This window comes from Epinephelus fuscoguttatus, linkage group LG8, assembly GCF_011397635.1.
Source record: "Epinephelus fuscoguttatus linkage group LG8, E.fuscoguttatus.final_Chr_v1".
NCBI classification, from domain to species: domain Eukaryota; kingdom Metazoa; phylum Chordata; class Actinopteri; order Perciformes; family Serranidae; genus Epinephelus; species Epinephelus fuscoguttatus.
The window spans coordinates 26,463,195-26,479,854 of record NC_064759.1 but is presented as its reverse complement, the minus strand read 5'-3'; the positions used below and the strand labels follow the sequence as shown (position 1 = coordinate 26,479,854).

General features: G+C 40.7%; 1 protein-coding gene across 5 annotated transcripts in view; it reads left to right on the top strand.

The window, feature by feature from the left end:
- The window catches only part of LOC125893403 (focal adhesion kinase 1-like), an 86,462-nt gene extending 70,815 nt beyond the window's left edge, over positions 1 to 15,647 (top strand). For all 5 annotated transcript variants that reach the window (XM_049584062.1, XM_049584061.1, XM_049584064.1 and 2 more), the window contains 7 exons: positions 3,066 to 3,128; positions 6,825 to 6,864; positions 9,247 to 9,350; positions 11,256 to 11,411; positions 11,821 to 11,901; positions 13,025 to 13,110; positions 13,711 to 15,647. In XM_049584062.1, the coding sequence (XP_049440019.1) occupies positions 3,066 to 3,128; positions 6,825 to 6,864; positions 9,247 to 9,350; positions 11,256 to 11,411; positions 11,821 to 11,901; positions 13,025 to 13,110; positions 13,711 to 13,837 (657 nt within the window). In that variant the 3' untranslated portion in view covers positions 13,838 to 15,647. The remainder of the gene's footprint in view (positions 1 to 3,065; positions 3,129 to 6,824; positions 6,865 to 9,246; positions 9,351 to 11,255; positions 11,412 to 11,820; positions 11,902 to 13,024; positions 13,111 to 13,710) is intronic.
- Positions 15,648 to 16,660: the final 1,013 nt, after the last annotated feature.

The window sequence follows — 16,660 nt, the reverse complement described above, 5'->3', positions numbered from 1 at the left end:
GGTGTGCACCATAACGACCGGACCGAGACTTTCTTAAAGAGGTGGTCTCGGTTCAGTTACAAACAAACTCTGGTGTGGTTCATTTGTGGTGAAAACGTGTTCCGACCTCTATCTGAACCAACTGCAGTCACATGACACATTGTTTGGGTTAACCATGAGCATGTTACAGTCCTGGAGGATTAATGTGCGCCTCCTCCTGTACTGCCTTAATACGTACATTCAGCGCATCCAATGCATCAAAACATTGTTTCCTAGTTGGAGCCGTGCCTCGTTTTCAAACTGTATGGTTGACTGAAATGAACAGTGCAAGCAATATAGTCCACGATGACCAACATCAACCCATGTAGTTGTCCCTCCATTGTGACATTAGAAAGTGTCAGATCTCACTTCATCCCACCTACAGAAAATCATTTCCATCTCTCCTGCTCTAGTGGAGTGCCAACTGGCGCGAAGTATCCAGCAGTAAATTCAATATGACTGACCTACTGTTCTAGTGAAACCCTCACACACACAAACATAAATGAACGCAGTGTTTGTTGCTGTCGAGTGTGAAAGATGTTACATCTTAAGAAGAGACCCTCTGACATAGAGACAGGGAGGGAGGGAGGGGAGGAGGAACATTTCATGTAGGATGCATATTTCTGTGAACACTGATTGAAGGAGCTGTCTGGGGTTTTGCTCAAGAATTTTATTATGTGTGTGTGTGTGTGTGTGTGTGTGTGTGTGTGTGTGTGTGTGTGTGTGATCGAGAGCGAGAGTTTGTAGGCAGGTGTGGCCTGTGTGAATTCCAGGCTAATGATAGGCTTAGACAATCTGACAGCCCAGTCAACAGTCTGTCTTTGACCCACAACCGCTAACTGACAACACACAAGATTACTGAAAAGCTGGGGAGGCGTATATTTATGTGTGTGTGTGTGTGTGTGTGTGTGTGTATGTATGTGTGTGTATGTATGTGTATGTGTGTGTGTGTGTGTGTGTGTGTGTGTGTGTGTGTGTTGGCGGCTGGCTGGTTTTTATAACGCTGTCACTTCAGGGAGGGGCGAGAAAGGGAGGAGAGAGGAAGAATGGTTTGGGAAAGAAGGGTAGACATGCTCACACACTGACGGCTCGTTGGCAGCGTGCTCCATCCCTCCTCCTCCTCTTCCTCCTCCTCCTCCTCCTCCTCTTTCTCCTCTCCTACCCTCTCTCCATGCGTCAGAGTCAGATATAAGTGTGCTGGAGGCAGGAAGCTGGAGTTAAATCTAAATTCTTGCCTTGATGAAACTGCTGGCACAGACGAGGATACAGAACAGACGGACAGGAAAACACTCAGTCAGAGAGGCAGACACATACAATAAGATCAGAAAGCGATAGCAGCTCAGACACAACAAAACCTCAGACAACTCATCACAAACGATTCATCAGACAACTTTGATGAACTCAATGGCAATGCTGGTCTTCAAGTCCTGTCTTGGAAAACTGGTAGGCACCGACGTGTGTGTGTGTGTGTGTGTATGTGTGTTTGAGAGAGGTGTTTGGTTTTATTTTGGCTTTGTTTGTGGGTACTCTGGGGCTGCAGGGGAATTTTGGTGTTAAATGTTGATGCTGAAAAGTTGTAATTACATTGGAAAAAGTTTGTTTGTGTGTAAGAAGACAAGTCTGGCACTTGTAGATCCTGCAGCTTTGTACAGTATGTTCCTGTTTTCATTTGAAGACTCCTGCAGGGAGGCTGTTTGGATCCATATATTAATGAGTTTTTTTATGTGAGCTTCACTGCAGTGATTCACTCAATCATTTTTTCATTCACATACTTACTGTAAGATTTAAGATTAACTTTGCATCTGGAGAGTTGGAGTCACTTTCACCTCGGACAAATAACTATCACTCATTTACTAATTCGAGGGTGCACAGTCTTGTATTCCTGCAGTAAAATGGCTGTATGTGGTAGTATAGTAAAAGATGTTTATTTAAATCCTAAAGTCCTAAGCAAATCTGTAAATCAAGTGGTTTCAGTGACCGAGTTTGCACCATTTAATGCACCAGTTTTACAACAGCATGTGATATGTGATGATGATATGCCATGAAAGGGTGTTTGTCTCAGAGAGTATCCCAGGAATCAGAACAAAAACAAACAACTTACTGTTCATCGGAAAAACACTTTGTATAACTGTGAATACGGAACTTTTAATTTATCTCGGTTAATCTCTAATCGAGAGCAAATTGAAGTGAAACCAGCCTTGACCTTAAAGGGACAGTGAGGATTTTTTGAAGTGGGGTTGTGTGTGTACTTATCCATATTCAGTATATTACATACAGTAGATGTCAGCTGGCACGCCTCAAGTTTGGTGATGAGGCAGGAATACTTACACTGAAGCAAAGCAATGTACTGCTGTGGACGAAAAGCAGCAAAACGTATTTTAGCCTCCTCGAAAAATTCTGAGTTGTACACTGCTTTGCATTTCCATCAGACAGCCCATTCTGATGGGAAAGCCTTTAACAGCTTCATTTCCCCGTTGTGCTCTAATTGAAGTCAACAGACTCCATTGACAAAAACAGTAATTTTACATTGCTGAATGTGGGAGCTGTGCAGGTCTACTGCTGCCCTGATCAGTTAGTTAGTTTGTGTTATTGTGTGACTGAATCAACCCTGAGAAACACCAAAGTCAAACAATTACACAAACAAAATAACTGATGGAGGCAGTGGTAGACCAGCAGCTCCTATGTTCAGTGATGTTAAATTACTGTTTTTCTCAATGGAGTCTGGCTTTGAAGAGAGCGATATAATGACTTTAGTCCCCTGTCAGAAATCGCTGTCTGATGGCGAAGTAAATATAGTGTACACTGAAACTGATGTTGATTTATTACCCTCATCCACAGCAGTACATTACTTAGCTTCCATGTCAGTACCCCTGACTGCACCTTCAAACTGGGGGCATGCCAATCTACTGTTCATAATACACTACAGATTGCAGATACTACTACAGATAAATACCTTACACAACCCTACTTCAGAAGATCCGAACTATACTTTTAAAACCTGTTGCTGTATGGAGATGTAAATTTTATGTTTGTGTGTGTGTGTTTAGAAACCAGACTCTAGAAGTTCCAGAGGGAGTCTGGACAGAGAGGACGGTGGACTTCAAGCACCGGTACGTTACTTTCTACAGCTGGTTTCTATCTCCATCCATCTCACTGTTAGTTGGTGTTATTTGTACTTCTCCTAAATGAACTGCACTTCACATCACCGCTTTCTAATTTTCACTGTCAAAATCATGACCACTGCGACCACAATAAGAAGGAAGTTGCTTTTCTGAACTGTTTGTATGTTTAAGAGGAGGAGGATGTCTGATAAAGACAAATGTTGACGGAAGTTCACATTCTGGCCGGACTCGCTGCAATTGGTTGCAGCATGTGTTTGTTTTGATTAGAGCTGAAGGGATTGATCCAGGGACAGGAAGTGACCTGTTGGGGGCGGGGTCAGCAATGAGGGGTCAATGAATTCCCACAACATGGGCCGGTTATTAATAGAGCACTGCTTCAAGAAAACAAGTAGTCATTTCATAGAAAGTCATGAGCCTGCAGCTGCAGCCTCAAGTATGTGTGTCTTTTTAGAAGGGCTTTGTTTTCAGCATGTTAGCCAGCACCCTCCTAAGGTTATTGCGTTAACATATTAGATAATGAGCTTTGAACTTAGAAAATTAGATAAATAATCATTTACAAGATAAGTCATTTGGCAAAAGCAAAAAAGATGTTTCTAAAGTGTGAGAAGTTTCTGCTTTCTGTGTCTTGAAGCTTCACTTAGGGTTCTGGAAAATTGTACTATCCTCTGACATTTTAGAGACACAGACAATTGTTTAACAGGAACTTAATCATCAAATTAATCAATAACGAAAATAACCATCAGCTGCAGCTGTAGTCCAATAATCATATACAAACCTGCTACAGTATCAGTGTTTGTGAAACAAGATATAGTTTCTTTGCTGCCATATTTGTGTTTACTTCAAGGTACAGTGTGTAGGATTTAGAGGGATCTATTGACAGGAATGGTATGTAATATTCATAACCAATTTTTTATCAGCTTATAACCACCTGAAACTGAAAGTCATTGTGCTTGTGCTAGCTTAGAACAAACCATTTATATCTACATTAGAAGCAGGTCCTCTTCCACTGAGTCCGCCATGTTGTTTCTACAGTAGCCCAGAACAGACAAACCAAACACTGGCTCTACAGAGGTCCTTTTGTATTTTCGAACATTACCAGACAGCCACTGTAGGTTCTCCTTCAGGCATGGAAATGCAGGTGATAAATTGATTACACTCAATGTTTCATGGCTTGTTCCACATGGGATGTATACAAATACTATATTGTGAACATCAAGTCTGAACTGTGACATCAATCTTTTAAACCACCAGCATGAGACTGCCTTTGGCTCACTTAGACTTGGACTCACAACCGTGACTCAGCAAATACACTCCTCTGTCCATCCAGACCACTCTCACCTGGGCAATAGTGTGAGCAGGCAAGGCATGTGTTTTTGTGTCTGTAGTACTCCAGACTGTGACTATTTAGTTGCATTTTGCGACCATGGAGCACCAGTGTGACTTGCAAATATTATTAGTTTATGAACCGGAGAGCTGTTAGTTTGTTTCTGGCTCACAGTGAATCAGTCCTACATGTAACGGCGCCGCTGTAACAGTTTAACTTCGAACTAACTGCTGACACCTGACTGTTGACTGGCAGCTTCAAGTTCACAGTGAAAACATCAACACTGCCAGCCTGAGATGAGCCAGATGCTTCAGAATAAAAGCACCATTTATTTATATCTTTATAACACTTTTGTGTTTAACATTATTATCACTTAATTTAATTTATTATAATAATTTTTAGGGCTGACCCAAAAAATTAGAAGCTTCGAAGCTTCATTCGATGGCACGGGATTTGATTGTGGAGAAAAAAAAAAAATTCGAAGCTTCGGTGCTTTTTTTTTTTTTTTTTTTTCGTTTTTTGGGGGAGGCCTTAAACGCAACACTAACCCAACGAGCGCACTCAGAGCCGCTCTGAGTCTGGTGTCAGAGACACTTCGGATGCTCTGAGTTAAGCATCTGTTTGACTGTGCTGCAGTATGCACCAAGGGTTTTAATTTAAGGTGCTCACAGACTCGGGTGCACTATAAGCGGAGCGGAGGAATGTCCGCAGTCATTTGGGCTTCCATCGTCGAGCGCACTTCTGCGTTGTAGTTTCCTGTAAAAATGTCCGTGAAACACTACATTACCCCCAATTGTTGCGCGTTTCTGTCTTGGCGATGTGAAAAATACATGCCGAGCAGTCTTTTGAGTGACACTGGTGCATGGAGCGGAGTCCACGCGGTCGTAAAATCTGAGCTTTGCGCACACAGGGCTTGCGGACGTCCGCTTTTAGTCCGCGCGGACCTCCGCAGAGTTGTCACCACCCCCCTGTCGTCGCATGCTTCGAATTAAATTCGAAGTTTCGAATTATTTAGAAGTTTATAGTTGTCTACAGTAGTCTACAAATTTCATATCAAGACATATATATTGTGTGTCGCTATCTAGCCTGTATATACAGTATTGCGATATTATTTGTAGGCCATATCGCCCAGCCCTGAGCTGAGGGGTATTCAGCAGGTTGCAGTCTCCAAGCTCACCACTAGATGCCACTAAATCCTACACACTGCTCCTTTAAGACAGCTAACCACATCATATTTTAAACTGAGCTCTGTGGTGTAACATGATTTGCAGCAACAGATGAACGTTTTCTCTCAGCACAGCATAATGGTGGTTATAAGCTGTTTAAACCTTCATCATATGTTAACACAGGTGGTACTGAGAAGTAACTTCAGCACCTTTTTCCCTCCTGTAATGTGTTTGTTTTTGTAGACTAAAAACTGGAGTCTTGTGTGTTTTTCTCGAAGTCTTTCTGTGATTATATTTCACATCCTGAAACTAAACTATGTTGTTGATCGGAATTTGGAGTAATTTTATCCCATCAAGTAACTTTATCTCATCTAGAGAGCAGAACACAGAGTTGTACATTGATGTGTGTTGTGTTCTTGATGCCAGCACGAGTTGTTGTAGCAGTCTGAAGCTGCCATGGGTCAGATATTTCTGTCTCTGTAATTCATTTCTCTGCCTGTACTCCTCCTCCCATTGAATGGCTGTGGTTTGTGGTGGGAAAATCTCCCGTGTGTGTGTGTGTGTGTGTGTGTATGTGTGTGTGTGTGCGCGCATGTGCATGTGTGTGCATGTGTGTGTGTGTGTGTGTTCGTGTAAAATGCTGTAGTAGGGTATTTCGGGGTGTTGGCGGTTGTCAGACCTCAACACTCTGATGGGTTTCGAAGCCCTCTGTACTGTTTTTCTCACACAGAAAAAAACAACAGAGATTCAGTAATAATTCAACAAAGTAAATATATAACATGTGTGGCACCACTACAGAGTTTGTGGCATGAGTTTATGCTCACAACCATCAAATCATAAAGACATGCTGCAGGGCTTTATCTGGTTTTGAAAGGGAAGCACTAACAAAGGAAGTGTTTCTTTTTTTTGTTATCCCTGTGCAGCCAGACAGAATATTTTTGTTGACATAAGTAACAGAGTGCTAGACCACACACCACTGGAAACAGAAACAACTCCACGACCGGAGACGAGTGTGTGTTTTACAAGAACAAATTGAGACGCCATGTCGTGTGACAAGTAAATTAAATTGGATTCCCAACATTTTTTCTGGTGGTTCTTGCCTGTGAAATTCTAATTTCCTGTGAAGCTTCTGATTATGTGTGACTGAGAATTTGCTAACCCTTGTTTTGTTGTTGTGTTTGTTTGTTTGTGCAGACAGGAAACCAGCACATATACCAGCCCGTTGGCAAACCAGGTAATAGACAGGCCTGTAACGGTCTGTAATCACACAACCTCTATTGTTCAGGGTGTCTGCAAGCCCTTCAAATGTCTTAAAATGTTGTAATGTTAAAAATGCTAGGCCTTAAAAGACATTAAATAATCCAAAATTTGAGTTTGTGAGGTCTGAATTGCTACAAACATTTTATATTATTACATTTATCTATCGTTTTATTTCTTTTTGTCAAAATGAGTCAAGCTTGGCAAAATGTAGATTAACCTAACTCACTCTAATAAGCATATTCCTTCCATAAACCTACTTCTGCACTGAACCACATATACATATTTTTCAATTTACCTGCAATGCAAGCATAAGAAAAAGATGATTGGTCCAAAAATCGGACTTAAATTTGGTTAAAAATGACCTTAAAAAGGTCTTTAAAGGCATTAAATGTAAGAGTCTGATAACTGTAGAGAACCCTTACTGTCTCTTAATCTCCCAAAGTATGCAGTTAACCCATCTACCCTCACACTGCTCTGTTTAGCTCCAGCTCACCCTCTGCATACAGATTCAGTGTCAGTGCCCTCCTCCAGCAGATAGAGTGTCAGTCTGTGTGTGTCACTGTGCACTTACAGAGTTTACAGTCTGTTGCCACAATATGACGGATCCAATTGTGAACTCCGCAGCCTGTTGGCCTGCCAGCGAACAAACCAACCTCTGTTTATATGGACTCAGACAGCATATCAGGTTCAATATGTTGTGTGCTCAGAGCGTGAATATGCCCAACGTGCAGGCGGCCTAACGCAGAGACAACAGAAAAACATTCAGCTTTTACAGTGAGGAGATTTTGAAGGACAGTTTGGTTTTTATAATATGATTAGTTGCAGCGTTTTTCAGTGATGTTAAAACCATTTTCCTTCTGTTTTTATTGTATTTCAAATTTTTATTGTGAAACATTGTTTTCAAAGATAACAAAACAGGGTATTGCCATGCTTCTTTACATATGTACAGGCATAATGTCAAAAGACAGGGAGAACATACTTAAAAAGTAAATTAAAAAAAAAATTACTTATTATATTTATAAATTAATCAGTTATTTAAAAAACACAACAATAATAACAATAATGTTACTTATTGACCATCACCTGCAAAATTTACTTTTTTTTATTCTTACATAGAGCTGAAACAATAAGATGATTGGTCAATCTAGAGCAGGGGTGTCAAACATACGGCCCAGGGGCCAAACCGGCCAGCTAAAGGGTCCAATCAGGCCCACTGGGTGACTTTGCACACCTAATAGTGATGCACTTGTGAAGACTAAGAGGTTTCAGGAGAAAGTTTAACACTGAATAGCTCTCTTAATGCTGTTGTTCCCAACTGGTGGGTCGGGGTCCAAAAGTGGGCAGTGGGTTCATTCTAAATGGGTCGCAAATGACTTGCAAACACACTGAAACACACTTTTTTTTTAAGTTCCAGCATAGAGCTTTTATTTTGAAGGGCTATTTTCTGCTGTAGAGTGAGTGTCAAACAGACAGCTGCTTGACAGAGACAGCAAACTAGCTCAATAACGTGGCCGAACGTAGTTATAAGTCCAAATGTATTAAACTGTGTGGACCTCCAACTAATGACTAAGGTGAAATCTGGACCCTGTGGAACCAACAGACCAGTTGGGAACCACTGTCTTGATGTAAAATGCACCCTCAGAGGTTTTTCCACCCTGACTAGAATACAGTTCTCTGAAAAAGCAATGCATACTTACTGTGATCATATTTTAAAGATATCAAACATGGTGCAAAATATTGTCAACCAGCAGCTTCTGTACAAAAGAGTCTGTATTAGACAAGTCTTAAAACAATACTGGTGGAACCCTGCTGCTGAGGCACTGCCAAAACTTTTCAAGTTTGTAAATGGTTTATAAGGCAGGGGAAGACTCAACCTGCTTCCTCGATAGCTTCTGCTTTATGCACTTTAATATTTTTTAATTAAACTAAAAACAAAGGCCCATGAACTAAAATTAGTCTGACACCCCTGATCTAGAGAGAATTCATTGGCAACAATTTTTTATAATGGATTAATTGTTTCAGATGTTTAATCAAATAAAAATTCCAAGCATCTTCTAAAATGTGAGGATTTTCTGCTCCTTTGTGCTTGATGTCGTTTTGATATTTAATAATAAATATATAAATATAGCTGGGTTTTTCACTGTCAGTCAGACAAAACAGACTAAACAATTAATAGTTAATAAAGAAAATAATCTTAAGTTGCAGCCCCACACTAATGTTGAACTACATCAGTTGCTGCTGCTTTGGTCCCTCAGAAAAATGTTAAAGTACAGTCTGTTCAGAACATGTATGTGTGTATGAGACTGTAAAACTGTGAGGAGAAATAATTTTGACTTTCCCATGTTGTTTCCTGCAGAGCATGCAGCTCCCCCAAAGAAACCTCCTCGACCCGGAGCCCAGAGCCAAGTGGGCAGCCTGGCCTGTCTAAATACTGGAGACAGTTATAATGACGGAGTCAAGGTACACACACAGCACACAATACCAACACAACACCTGAAACAAAAATAAACAGGTTGCATGTTTTTAATGCTTTAATATTTTCCTTTTATCCTCTTTTTTTCTTTGGCTGCTCCCTCCTCCCCACCTCCTCCTTCTCCTCCTCCTCCTCCTCATGCACTGCCTTACTGTTGACCTCTAGCCCTGGCGGGTAAGCAGCACACTGACTGTGTGTGTTTACTGTGCGTCTTGTCTGCTAGTTGATCACACACACATTCATTTGATCCCTTCTTCCGTCGTTTCTTTGATTTCTCTGTCCCAACAAATCAAATTCAGCATTCCAGTCCCCTCTGTAGTGTAGACATCAGTCAGGTGTTGCCGTCTTTTCCCCTTAAAACTAACCTCCAAATCTATATAGTCGTGTTTGTTGTCTGAAACTAACAGTATTTAACCCTTTGTCAAACCGGACGTTATTTTATATCAATCACATCCGTTTTTTAGGCTAAAATGAAAAATATTGTCAGAGTGAGTGTGAAATACATTTGATAGATAGAGATCTGTTCTTTGTTGCTTTTTCCTGTGTTGTACAGATTGTAGAGCCCTTTGAGCCAAATTTGTGTTTTTTGACTTGCCAGTAAAAACACAGTTTGACTTCCTTTAGTCTTCCATGTCAAACACAGTCTGCCTGAAGTCTTAAAATCAGCACAGCAGAATGTGCTAGTTTTTTTGTTTTGTTTTTTTAGACAAACATTTTGCGCTTTAGTTGCAGGCCATAATGTGTACAAGGTTCAGAGCTGTAGTGTTGTGACAGCTGGAGGTGACTGATCACCCAAAAATGATCTCCCACCGGAGGGAGGAGTATGTAGAAGGTGAACGAAAAGAGGCAAACATATGTAAAAAAAAAAAATAAATAAAATAAAATAAAAAACATGTTTTTAGTGACAGCTGCTGTAAAACTAATTTAATAGCAGAAAAAGCAACTGAAACTTTCTATAGTCACAATTTTTAAGTATACACATAAGTAAAGGTCAAATGAGGTCAGGATTAAATTCATTTTTTTTATTGATTATGTCTTTTTGTACCAGTGTGTCACTGCCATCTAGTGGCCAGAACAGGGAACTACATATAACACCACTATGTATCACAGATCTGAAGATATACTTTATAGATCCGAGGGAAATTTAGGCATCCAGTAGCTTAATGACATGTACAAAACACAGATACACACAAGAATAAAAACAGCAGTGAAATAATAGTCCAGCCACCAGAGCTACCAGAGAGCTGTAACTATAATAGAATGTGTGTTAATTGATGTAGCGCAAATGTAAGGTGGTTAAAACAGTAAGAGCAGTGCAAGAATAATGATTGCTGTGGATAATATAACACAAATTAACGGTAAATATATGCACAAATACAGATTGGACATAAGGCCAACCGTCAGTAATTTAAAGTCCAGCAAAAGGTGAATAAAAAGTGCAAAAACTAATGAGTGTGGAAAAGTAATATATATAGAATAAAATTTAAAAATATATATAGATACAAATTCAAATTAAATACATGAACAAATAAAAATGCAAATTGTGCATATAGTTAACAGAGGCAGTAAGTGATAGTCCAGCAACCCAATGACAAATTGCAAATCTTCTCACATTCATTCATTTACTCAGACATTAGATTACATTTTAATGCACTTATTTACCTTTTATGACAGTTTGTTTTTTGTTAAGTTACAGCCCTCAGCAGAAACTCCTTAGTTAAACAAAAATATAATTCATGTACGACTCTGTAATAGTGTAGGATTTGTACAGTCTCATATTTTTCATCAACATTGTCTTGTCTGTGTCATTGCCCGTTCTCACAGACCTGTGGGTTTTTGTTCACTCAGCCTCATTCAGCCACTCATTGCTTTTTTGTGCTCACATCATCCAGCTTCAGCCCCAAGAGATCAGCCCGCCCCCCACCGCCAATCTGGACCGCTCCAACGACAAGGTGTACGAGAATGTGACAGGATTGGTCAAAGCTGTGATTGAGATGTCAAGCAAGATCCAGCCGGCTCCTCCGGAGGAATACGTTCCCATGGTCAAGGTAACCGAGGCGCTCTAACACATCTAACAGATCTCTTCAGCATTTTTTTTTTTCAGACGCTCGCTGAATTTGAGCTGCAAACCCTGACATTAAAGCTTGAAAGCATTACACAGATGAGTGCTGTTCTGTTTATACAGCGTTATGTCACCCTGTTCTAATTAAATGACACCGTGCAGCTCCTTCAGAGGGCTGAATACCTCCCAATGAATAATTTGTGACTCATCTGTTAAGCAGACTCCACAGAGCTGACCTTTTAACCTCACTTGATGTTGCTTTTTCATTGTTGGGATTTAATAATTTAAGTCTCCTCATGAGCCCCTTTAGCTTATACTTTACTGCATGTATAATCAGAGTTTTTATAAAGGCATTTTCCAATGTGTGTGTGTGTGTGTGTGTGTGTTTGTTTCAGGATGTGGGTCTGGCGTTGAGGACATTATTGGCCACAGTGGATGAGACATTACCACAACTTCCAGCCAGTACACACAGAGAGGTACACACACTCATCTAAACTACATACATACACTCACACACTCATTGTGTGTTCTCTGATCATTTATCTTAAGTAGTTATTAGTCCTGGGCAATATAACGACTGTGTACCATATACTGGTATATTTTCAAGCAAGATATAAAGTTAGACAAAACTGTTTATATCGATACAGGGTCAAGTTGCATTATATAAGGCGTACCAGTGTGCATCTCTTCTCTCTCGCACTCTCCGCAGAGCTCCGCCCCACTCATTCACTCACAAGTTCTCCGGCAACACTTAGAGAGACACGGAGCTGCTACTGTGTTTAATCCGTCTGTTAATTAGTTTCAGTGTGACATCGGTCTATATGTTGCACGTGCTACACTAAATCAGTCTGTGAGATAAATGACATTACCGCAGCACACATGCATTCCAGTGCTGCGCTGCAAGTTTGTGTGTGAGGTGGATCATAGGGCATCGCTGTTCTTCTTAGTGGTTAGAATCTATAGTGTGACATTCAGACAGCGCCTGGATGCAGGTGACAAATATGTTTAAAAAATGCAGCGACAGAACAGACGTTACATATACATGACATATATAACACGGACAAAGTGTCTCTCTCTCCTTCCCTCCCTCGGCCTCACTGTTCATGCTTTGTGCATAAATAAGATTAGTAGCCTCAATAAATAAAATATTTAAATCATTTTCCAGCACTAGATTCATTTGAAAGGCCATGAAAACAACATTTTAACTCCCCCTACAAAGGTTTTTAATTGTTCCAAACTACAATGGATTTACGCCTTTTTTATTCACATGTTGTGCAGCTATATATTTTCAAACAGTGAAAGAAATCCCTGTCTTTGCATTTTATTTTGATCACAGTCTGTATTTAAAAAAGTGCTTGTGACATTTTAAATGTGGCTTTGACCTGCAACTGAACATGTAGCCCATTTCGTAAAAAAAAAAAAAAAATACCGAGATATATATCGTGTATTGCCATTCAGCATGTAAATACAGAGGTATGAATTTCTGTCCATATCGCCCAGCCCTTGTAGTTAGTTTATTCTTGTTGTCATTAAATGTTGTTGGTATTTTATCCTGCCAGATTTATAGGTAGATATTTATGCGCTGGTTTTCTTCAACAGATCGAGATGGCACAGAAACTTCTGAACTCTGACTTGGCGGAGCTGATCGGGAAGATGAAGTTAGCCCAACAATATGTGATGACCAGGTAGGTTCAAATATGAAGACAGGCCTATGAAAATATAAAGAATAGTTTAATTGCAGACAGTGCCTTATGTTGGAAAACATTGTTAAATTTACATCTCATAGACACCTACCTTCTTAACTTAGATTTTAGTGCAGTTAAGCACACTTAACTCTAACAAGCATTAATTGGCCCCTCATGTGCGATATGTGGACTGTCTTTCGAGGGCAAACCTGCTGCATCATGTGCAATAATTACATTTATTCTAGTGAAAAATGATGTTATATTAGTTTATTGAACTTATTATTTTAGATTCTGTGTTGTCAACTGGATGTTGTCGTGATTTTTGTTTATGTGTGTGGAGTTTTCTTGTGTCTTTTTCATGCACTGATATTGAACTAATTGTGTGTATACTGTGCAGCGACAATAAAGGTTTTCTATTCTATCTAAGACAAAGAAAATATGTTAAGTGTTTGGAAAAATGTCAAAACAGCAACACAGAGGAACATTTTTCTCAACGGACATCAGCTGTTTGCCCCAGGGGGGCGCCACAGTCAGACATTTTAGTGGCTTTGGTACTTCACTTCTCATCTCAATCACTCACTGTTTTTTGCTCTGTCCCAGTCTCCAGCAGGACTACAAGAAGCAGATGCTGACTGCAGCTCACGCTCTCGCAGTCGATGCCAAGAACCTGCTGGACGTCATCGACCAGTCACGGCTCAAGATGATGTCCCAGTCCCGCCCGCACTAGCCCCATGACAGCCGATGTGAGCAACAGGAACTGGTCTGCATCGTCCTGGTTCACTGTTAGCAGTGGAGATCTGAAGTGACATCGTGATGCGTGGGAGTCATCGGAGCTGACTGCTTTACATCAAGGGAGAAAACGACGGCTCTGACACTTTGACAACAGTCCGTGAAGAATCATTAGATGTTGAATCCTGTGTACGCTGAGGTCGTCTCTCCACCACTGTGACTTTCGTAATACAAGAGCAGAGCAAAAACACTTCCTGAATCAGGGACGCGGCAGCTTCACTCTCTTTGGACTGTAATATAATGATGAGAGGAGGGAAAGCGAAGAGGAAGATGATTTTTAACTACGGCTCTTGACCTGAGATGAGCCTGATTCCTGCGGTCAAAAGGTTTAAAAGCCTCTGATAGACAAACTATCATGGGAGCGATTAGATCTGTAGACATCGGGTGGATTTTATGGGATAACACTCTTTTAAGCAAAGCCATCAGAACCTGACCGGACTGCGTTTGATCTGCAACATATCTGCATGAAACTTCACCGCAGGAACGGACTGAGACGTCAGCCAGCAGCCATATCAGTACATGTGTTGATATCATGTGTCGTGACCCCCCTGGATGTGAACGTTCTCCTCAGTTGAAATACCTCCACATCACCATGGCTTCTTTTGAATGGGCGGATCAGACCACGTTATCTGTTCAGCTGTGGTCACATGCGGCGCTTCAAGTGGATGCTTCAACAAGGACATTGGTGTGGTCTGGAGACTCCCATACTCCATTGCTCCTCCCGTTTCTCTCTTCCATCCATTCCCGTCTTCCCTCCATCTCACCAGGTTTTATTTATAGACTCAGAAATTGCAGAGGAGGAGACGGAGGGAAGGACGGTCGTTAAAGCTTGGGGACAGTCTAGCGCCGGTCTGCTGCCTGAAGGAGAAACACACTACCCTATTTCACTCAGCTTTCTTTCCTTTTTGTTCTCGCTGTTCCTCTCCTTCGTGAAGTCTTCCTCAGCTCCTCTCTGAGCCGGTTTTAAAGACTCCAAATGTGAAGAATCCAACTGTGTCTGCGTCAACAGCGCAGACAGGAAATTCCCTAAACACACACTCAGTTTACTCTTTTTATCGGCTGGCTCCATGTTGTTATGTTTCAGCTTCTTCCTCTTTACGGAAAACAGTTTGTAACCTGGAAAACAAACAGATATTCGATCCCAGCACTGACTCTGATGAGCGGAAAATGAAAAAGTGGATTTGTCCTTGAGGAAGAAAAGGACATCATGTCTCAGACTGGTCACAAAGCTCGACTGAATCTACGTCTGTGAGGACAGTGTCTCCTCTCCTTTCCTCTCACCCACAGTCCCAATATCGTTCCCCTTCAAAACTGGTGTCACGCCTTTACCTGTCCCCTCACCCACAGCCGGTGTCACAAAGTGAATTTACCTGGGACACAAACCTCACAACTGGAACCTTTGTGCTCTGAGTCCCAGATCCTGTCAGGTGTTAACTCTTTAAATATGTCCCTCCTAGCAACAGTCCCCAGGGAAACAAAACACACACACACACACACACACACACACACATACACATGAAATGTGGAGCCACATGACTGGAACTTGTCTTACAGACACAAAACACTGAACTGAAAAAAGAAAACAGCAGATCACACGTGTCTTTGTTAATAGTGACCCCACATGGAGTATGACATACTGCTATATGAAACATACTGGTGACTGTACTGGTATAGCATGATATACTGGTATGGAGAAGAGCATATTTGCACAGCACCAAAAAAAAAATCCTAACTTTTTTTTTTTTTTTAACCCTGATTGACCCAGATTTGATTTCCAGGTTTAGCCAGCAATGAAACTATCACATATCTGGGTTCAATAGGAATTTAAAAAAAAGTAAATAAAAGTTAAAAAAAACAATCTATTTTATCTTGTTGTTGCGTAAATCTGCTCATGTTGGTATATTGTAAGCTATACTGGTGTGAATCACTGGTGAATTGTACAGAACTAGTACTAGTAAACACTGGTTTTTATTTTGTCTTCTGGGCTACGTCAGCCATCTTGTCAAATAGGAGGAGAAAAACAATGAAATAAAAATAATGACGAAATGGAAATCAGACTGCCCACATGTGTGATTTATTAGGAAGTATTTCATATCAGATTTAATACATCCAGTATCAAAAGTTACACAGTTTGTTATTGAATGTTAATGCAGGCTTGAAGAGGGAGGTTTCCTGCTGTCGTCCATTTTGTATTTGATTTAAATTTAAATTTCTTTCCTTTCAGCACTACTATGAAGTCCTACAGGGAGTTTCCTCACTTTTAAAGCACTTTCACTTGCCTTCAAACCCTCAGCTTTACTAATTTTAACCCTCTGTAAAACCTGAAAAAAAAAATGTAAATCAGGAACATTCACTTTTCTTGGTTTCAGTTTCTTAAAATTCATAAAAGGAGTGCGCAGTTTTTGCAGCCACTAAAACTGCAAGAATAATACACAAAGAAACCATGTTTCATATTTCTCAAAGCACCCGCAAAGGGTGAAATGCATAACTGAACTGCCAAGCAAATAGCGTCTTGGTGCTCCTGTGCTGTATGCACATATTTAAATATGTATATTGAACACAAAATCGGCCCCTTTGTATGTCCCGTTCACAATCATCAGTGCTAACAGCCACACGCGGTTACAGTGAAATTATTACCATCTTCACGGAGCTGGTGTTACTAAGGCACAATGAGGGACAGGTATATTAAATCCAAAAGATACAGTTTCTCTCTGTCACTTTTAGGGAAGGCCTCAGCACTTTGTAGGTCAGGACCTGTGCC